Here is a 7,847-nt window from a genome sequence, read left to right on the forward strand (position 1 = left end):
CCACGTGCTACTCGTGATCAGCAAGTGATCTCAGCAACATCACCTTCAGCTGTATCCCTATAGCTACCCTTGTAATTTCCTTCCAATCTTAGGAGGGCAGGTATTCCTTGATCTATTGAAGGAAGTAGCCCCCAACATTGCTCTTGAATCATTTCTTTGAATTTCTGAGCTCATAATCCATCCAATATGCGCCCCTTTCCTCTCTTTTCACCTTTATATTTTTATCACCTCTCTCCCCATCAATATTTTCATATATTCAAGGTACTTCCATCCTTTGAGAAAATACCTTCCCTCATCCATACATCCTGCTCTTGTCACTGTCAGACGATTTCAAAGAATAGTGTCGACACTCTTTCACCTTCCATTCATCTTTCTGTCTACTTCTGTCTGGCCTAAAACTGCTCCATAAAAGGCATAGAACTCCAAAATTCCAAACTCGCTGTCATGGATTCAATTTCAACACATAGTGACCCTATAGGGCAAGGTAGAACTGCCTTGTTTCTGAGACTGTAACTCCTTACAGAAAGTAAAAAGCCCCATCTTTCTCCCAAGGGGAGGATTGTAGCCCCATGTGTCATCATTACTTCACCAAGGAAAAGTCCACGAACAACCTCTGAACTTCCAAGTCCTAAGGACACTTTTTAGTCCTCCATCTCCTTGATCACTTGGAGTCATTTGACATCAATAATCCCTCCTTTTCCAGCAGTCCTTCTGATGGTCATGCATACATTAGCTCTGCTATCCATTAGCTCTGCTATCCATTAGCTCTGCTATCCATTAGCTCTGCTATCCATTAGCTCTGCTATCCATTAGCTCTGCGGTTCTCAACCTTCCTAATGCCTCGACCCTTTCATACAGTTCCTCATGTTGTAGTGACCCCCCCCAACCATAAAGTTATTTTTGTTGCTAGTCCATAACTGTAATTTTGCTACTGTGATGAATCGTCATGTAAATATCTGATATGCAGGATGTATTTTCATTGTTACAAATTGAACATCATTAAAACATAGTGATTAATCACAAAAACAATATGGCATTATGAATTGTGAAATTTTTATTTTTAATGACAAATAAATTAAATCTTGTCTTGAAGCATGGTGTAGGCTGGTACTGGTAATGTGGGCATGTCTGCAGGTGGGTGGACCCGCCTGGAGATGGATAGAGGAGCCTTGGTCCCTAAAACCATTGGAAATATGTATGTTTTCCGATGGTCTTAGGCAACCCCTGTGAAAGAGTCATTCGACCCCGAAAGGGGTTGTGACCCACAGGATGAGAATCGCTACTTTAGCTTCTATTTCTTTGGTCAATTCCTTCAAGGTTTTGTCTTGTTTTACTACTACAATCCCTAGAAATATCATTATTCTTATGACTTTTAACTACCACTTATGTGTTGAAATTTCTCAAATTTATATACAACCTGGTTATACAACTTCAATAATTTCATAGTCTCCTCTAGTCTTTTTGCCTCCAAACTCTCTTACACCTACCACTAACATTAATGTTTTGGAACTAGCTTATATATCATATTATTCCATTTAAACTCTTCAGTGACTTCTCATTATCCCCAAATCCCCGATTTTTTTAAATGACTACCACTAACATTAATGTTTTGGAACTAGCTTATATATCATATTATTCCATTTAAACTCTTCAGTGACTTATTATCCCCAAATCCCCGATTTTTTTAAATGACAAACAGAGCCCTTCTTGGTCTAATTTTGTTTAGTTTTCTGTATCACCTCCTGTTGCATACCCCTAGACAAAATATTCGGCTTACAATTCCTTTATTTAACTAAGTTGTTGCATATCTTTTACCAGGCGTTTCTCTGCTTGTAGTACCTTTCTTCCACTTTTGTATCTGGTAAATATATATTCAATATTCAAGACTAAGTTCAACCATGATTTCTTCTAGGCTTCCTTGACTGTCTAGTCCCCCAACAACTTCCTTCCTTTTGTACAATGCACCTACCTCCGTGTATCACTCTGAGCACAGTACACTTTAGGTGTTTGTATTTATATAACTTCCTTTTTCTTTTTCTTTTTTTAAATTTCGTGCTGCAGAACTGTGTATATTTACAAGGGAGATCTGGGGTGCGTGAAGCTACTCAACCATCTGCACAGCTTGCTGGGAAGCAATCCGCTAACCATGTGAGCAGAATTTCTGATGGGGGGGGGCGTGTCAGTGGTTTACAGCTGGAGTGCCTTTAGAAGAGTCACCCTAAAACGAAGTAACCGGCTTGGGTCAACAACTGACCTCCCTCCCAGCTTCCTTCTGGGGACGGGCACTGTTCTGTGACTCCCAAGGGTGACTGCTCTCTCTAGTTGTCTATGAGGCTCCCAGGGTGCTCAGGGCTCTGGGGAGGGCTCTTCAGCTCTCTGGGGGTGGACAGGTGCTCCAGTTCATAGTGTCCATTCGCGGAGGCCTTGCGTGCGAGTTTCTCCTGCTAGTTTCTCCTGCGAGTCCTTCTGGCTCCTAGTGTGTTGGATGATGGAGCTGGTGCCCCATGTATGCTGGCTGGGTGGTCAGCGGGCAGCGGGCACAGCTACGCCGAGGACATCGGACACCATGTAGGGACGCAGCCAGCCCACCAAAGGAATGCTGCCCGGGCTGTAGTGGGTCTGCTTGTGGTAGAAGAGGAGCCCGTCCACCTCAAAAGAGAAGTCCATGGCCAGCACCTTGCACAAGCTCTCGGGGGTGCACGGGAAGTTCTTGAGCCCCTAATTTATAAGGATTGAGCTTTGTTTTCTCTCCCAGGGCGCCTTCTTCGGGTAACTTGGAATGCATCCAGTAAAGCCAGAAATCTGTCTGGCAGTCATAAACAGGGTGTCCCCGCCAGCACAGCGCGTCCAGAACGTAGTAGGTCTGGTTCACCTCACTGTAAATACAGTCCAGAATGGTGTAGTCTTTGTCTGTGGCTGAGTTCTGCCTGGTGCCTCCTGGCAGAAGGGACGGGAACCTGTTGACACAGCCACCCCTCTTGGTGTAGGGGCTGGTGGAACCTATAGAGACCACGATGAGGGCTCTCTTTCCAACAGGGCACACAACCGCAATCCACTCCTGGCCCAGGTCTGCGGGGACATCAACTGATTGGCGTAGCGCTTTGGTAGTTTCTTGCCAATGTCGATGTCCATGTCTTCGTCATCTTTCTTCTCTTCCTCCTCCTCACTCTCGATCCCGGCCCAGTCATCTCCAGCCAGCCTTCTGGCATGGTTCACAAAGTCCAGATGCTTGGATTTCTGCAATTCCAGTAATCTAACCGACGGCGCCTCACCCTGCTCCAAGGAAATGCACTTGGACTCTTGGACTGGGACAGGCGGGGGTGTGCGCTTCACATCTTGGGACACAGAGAAGCTGCTAGCCAGGGCTTGACTCCGCTCTTCCATCGTTCCTTGGGCACAGCCGGTCTGTTTAGTTTGGAGATTTTTCTTAACTCTTCTGCTATGGGCCTATAACTTCCTTTTTCTTTTTCTTTCTTTTTTTTACTTCCTTTTTCAATATACTGTGAGAAATTTAGATTTAAGAGCCTTGTATATAAAAAAGTCTTTTGTAATTTTGGTGTCTAGCACAATGTCTGATTAATAAGAGGCCGTAAATGCAGGTTTATTAAATCAATGACAGCATAAATATTCAAAATTCTCTTGAAGGAGCTGTCAGCTAAAGTGGGATTAAACATAATAGGCTCTGTCCCCTTTAGTTTGAGGAAATCTGAATATAAATTTACGTGGAAAAAGACCTGGGGAGTTTAAATTCTCTCAGGCTCCTGTGATTCAAAAGTATTAGGTTGCTGCCAAAGTAGAACAGCTATATCCCTACCTATGTATCCTTTTACATTACGTAAAGTTTTGGAGATAATCTCATTACACTATGCAAATATTTGCAGAACATGTTATTGGGGATAAATCATTTCACATAGTCCTATAATTTCACGTAGTCTGTAAAGGCAAGGTTTACCACTCAAGTATATCTCAGATCTGGAAAACCAATCTATTTGATTTGACATTTTAAAAGAAGAAATTGGATAGATCATGATCACCATGTTCTTTACCTAAATCACTTAGATGGATTGCATGAACTATTTACCCAGAGAAAGAAATGAATGGCTATTCCAACCCAGGTCTATGGCAAAAGAATCTCTATATTCATCAAGCTGCTCCTACATGCTTTTAACAGTAATGTCCCAGGGTTTGGAGACAATTTCTCAAGGACAGTCATTTAGTGCTTCCTACAGAATTTTGCTTCATGAGTCTCTTTCTAAATTCAGTGAAGTTGGAAACTTACCTGCTTATTAAGCAACTACCCAACTCCCACTCTTTCCTGATAACCTTGGTTTCTGACACAATCTTCACACTGATATCGCATCTTGCCAAGTTCCAAAGTAATAAACAGTTAAATTTAAGACTCATTGCTTATAAATTACTCCTATCTTGACTTTGTTCTACTAGAGCTATTAAAAATAATATCTGATAATTATTGAAGGTTTACAATAATTAAGTCAAGATTTCAATCACATTAACCTTTTTTTCTTTTCTTTTTTTTTACAATTTAGGACTCTCTAGCTTTTTCAGATGAGAAATTTGAGGCACAGAGAGAGTTGAAAACAAAAAGGAACTGTCTAACATCACAAAACGAGTCAGCAGCTAACTCAGATATAAGCCTGGGCTCAGATCCTGCTTTTTAACCTTTGAAATTTTTTTAAAAAAGAAAAACTGAGTAATCCTTTAAGGATACTATTTTTCATAATTACCTGGATATTTCAGAACAAAGTTCTTTTCTAGATCTATAGCATAACTTTCCACTTCCACATCTATGTATAGATTTTCTCTACATGTACACAGAGAGTTTATGATAGTGAGGAAAGAAGTGACAGTATCATAGTTTAAAAGCCACTTGCAAACACCAGCTATAGAATGAAGACAAATATCCCGATCTCTTGGTTAAAAATTTAAATTGCATCTGTGTGCAAAATGGCTTTGAAGTTAAATCATTGTCTCTGAAATAGTCCCAAGCTCCAGAAATAAAAAGGAATCAAATGAACATTTTTCCCATAAAGAATGATGACTTTTATATTATCAAAGCTTGAAGAAAACATTTGTTTTATTGGGTCACTGTGAAGGAACAACTGTAAACAAAGCATTTCTGTCCATTGGATGATTTTCCACACGAGTGCCCCACACTGCTTTGGCTTCCAAGTTATAGAAGGATGAAAGCTGAATTGGCCTTTGATTCATGAAAATCGATCTTGCCACTAATAATGTATGCCTGAAGATTTTTAAGTCCCGGTCTCCTCTCTAACTCTCCACCATTCCTGATGAAACTGCTTGATGTGAATTATCCTAGGCTGATAGACAGTTACAAAACTGCTTCTTTCATAGCAAGAAATTACCAATAGCTCAAGAAGTAAGGCATTCATATTAAACCATTTATACATGTGAGCAATGGTATAAGGATTGTCTAAATTAGGTAAATATATTTATATATGATATATATATCGACACACAAAAGTAAATTGCATACCTTCATCTTGGAAAGACATCTTATTCTATGGGTCTCAATCCTTTTCTCAGTTTCTCCCATGTTGCTCTTCTGAATGCTCCGAGGCACTTACCTTTTAAATCTTGATATTTCTTAGTTCTACCTTTTTGTGAAATAAAAGCCTATTAATTGACAAAATCATATGTCATAATTCTTTTGAGGCATGTTCTGAATCTGAATAAAATAATTTATTGTATTACAAAAATATTTAGGATGCTTTCATTCAGATCTAGAAAATAATGGCATTAGAGGAGATCTAGATGTTAATTCTCTATTGAAAAGTTAATGTCAAAATAACTTTAGTTACTCTTTAATGAGAGTAAGGATATTAGAATAGATTGTTATGGGCTCCTTGCAAAATAATGGCCATGAGGTTAAAATCAGGCTTTTCACTTCTTTTGCCAAAACAAATAGCACCAAAGTGAGCTCTTGGACTTACATGAAAATTGCAGCTTTAAAGGGCACACAGACTTTGATTTCTCTTGGTCCTAGCAATGTGCTCCAGCAAGCCTATGAAGACTCGGAACTCTGTCTGGCAGCTCCCTCTCCAAGTCCTTTGTGTTCCAAGACTTCCCTGGAGTCTCAAGAAGGGAAACGCTTCTGGGACACTGCTGATTCACGGAAACCTGGGGAGACATGGAATTTTAATCATGAAAAGAGCCGAAGTAAAAATAACAAATAATTTTCTTATCTGGACAATAATCCTAGAGCTGCCAGTTAAAATGTAAGAATTAGGAGAAAGCCAACATATACGTGGAGATCTATATGTTTATATACTTACAGATATATGTATATTTAATATGTGTATGTAACCGGCACAGGGTTTTATATGCAGGGAAAAAAAGATGACATAACTCTGTGAAATGTGATGAAGCCCCCCCATCAATGACTTTTGTTGTGTTGTTTTTTGAGACAAAGACAATATTTTTACCCAAACCAGTCTTTTACTTTGACAATATTTATTTTAGTAGAGCTGTTCTGAGTTAGTGGAATGCTCTCTTACCAGTACTCTCAGCACTATTTTATTAAAAGCTTTTTAAAACATCTATTCGACAAGTGGTCCTTGTGACACTGGGTTTTCTTAAAATCCCAACTACTTAACCTCCACAAATTTGCTGAGTCCATGACTCTGCACAATAAGGCAAGATCTAATGGACAGCGATGTATGAGCTTAGTTTTCTTTATTTGTCCTTTCATACAGCCCTCGGTGGCTGGTGGGTTTGAACTGATGACCTTGCTGTCAGTAGTTCAGTGATTACTCCCTACCTCCAGCAGGGCTCCTGCATTTCCACATGGCAGTAACATATTTCTCCAGTGCATACTTTCCTCATGACTACCAAGTGTGAGTCCTTGTGCCACGCACTGGCAATTTCAGCAGGGAATAAGACAAGCAAAACATCCTATGGATAGTATTTGTGGAAGATAATTAAACCCAGAGACCAAGGAACAGACACTTTCATTTTTAAGGGTGAAAACATTTTAAATACAACCTACTAGAATAAACCAGGCAAAGCAAATTGTTTTCACAAATGGTTTGGTATGTAACTGATAAAACACTTCTGAGCTCATGGGTGAAAGTCATCAAAGGTCAACGCAAATAACCGCGCACTGAACAGCACCCAGCCCTCTGTAAATTGTCAAATTCCTTTTAAAAACACGAGTTCTGTGGAGCAGAAGTCAACTCTTGGTGGCCCCATGTGCCAGAGTATAAATGTGCTTCAAATGGGCTTCAGTGGTGAATTTATCAGAAATGCACTGCCAGACTTGTCTTCTGATGTACGTGTGGGTGGATTAGAACCTATAGCCTTTTGGTTAACAGCTGAGCATATTAACCATTTGCACAACCTAAGAGACCTTGTAGTCCAGCAAGTAAAGCATCAAGTTGCTCACTTCAAGATCCGTGCTTTAAATCCACCAGTTACTCATAGGGAGAAAGGTGAGGCTGTTGAGCTTCCATGAAAATGTATAATCTCAGAAACTCTATGGAGGGGTTCTACCCTGTCCTGTGGGAAAATTCTGAGTCTCAGTCAGCTCAGCATCCATGGGCATGAATAGCAATTCCAAATTACCTTAACTATTGCAAATACATAGCCCTTATTTTGGAAAATGGATGGTAAATACTAACCATCATTTTGAAAAACTGATGGCAGTAAGTAATTTGTCAAGAGATTGGCAATTGCTAAACTTTGATCCTCATTCCTAATACGTTTTATGGAAATCCCTCAACTGTCCCCATTTCTTACTCTTTATTCATTAGAACCCCATTTCTTAGCCCTCTTTTTCTTCAACCTTCTTTGCCAGTATCTGAGCCCAA

The 7,847-nt window shown here is 40.1% G+C and overlaps 1 protein-coding gene and 1 pseudogene across 3 annotated transcripts in view; both read right to left on the reverse strand.

The window, feature by feature from the left end:
• SLCO1A2 (solute carrier organic anion transporter family member 1A2) overlaps positions 1-6,159 on the reverse strand; it is a 39,365-nt gene extending 33,206 nt beyond the window's left edge. Inside the window, exons 1-2 of one of the 3 annotated variants that reach the window (XM_004713789.2) lie at positions 5,973-6,159; positions 5,516-5,636 (exon numbers count right to left, since the gene is read on the reverse strand). In XM_004713789.2, coding sequence (XP_004713846.1) covers positions 5,516-5,575 — 60 coding nt within the window. In that variant the 5' untranslated portion in view covers positions 5,576-5,636; positions 5,973-6,159. Of the gene's footprint in view, positions 1-5,515; positions 5,765-5,972 lie in introns of those variants that run through there. The other 2 variants (XM_045288487.1, XM_045288488.1) reach the window with 2 other exon arrangements.
• LOC101648513 lies at positions 2,319-3,384 on the reverse strand (annotated as a pseudogene).
• Positions 6,160-7,847: the final 1,688 nt, after the last annotated feature.

Source organism: Echinops telfairi, unplaced genomic scaffold (assembly GCF_000313985.2).
Source record: "Echinops telfairi isolate 266 unplaced genomic scaffold, ASM31398v2 ScPeMD7_21;HRSCAF=78, whole genome shotgun sequence".
Taxonomy (NCBI): Eukaryota; Metazoa; Chordata; class Mammalia; order Afrosoricida; family Tenrecidae; genus Echinops; species Echinops telfairi.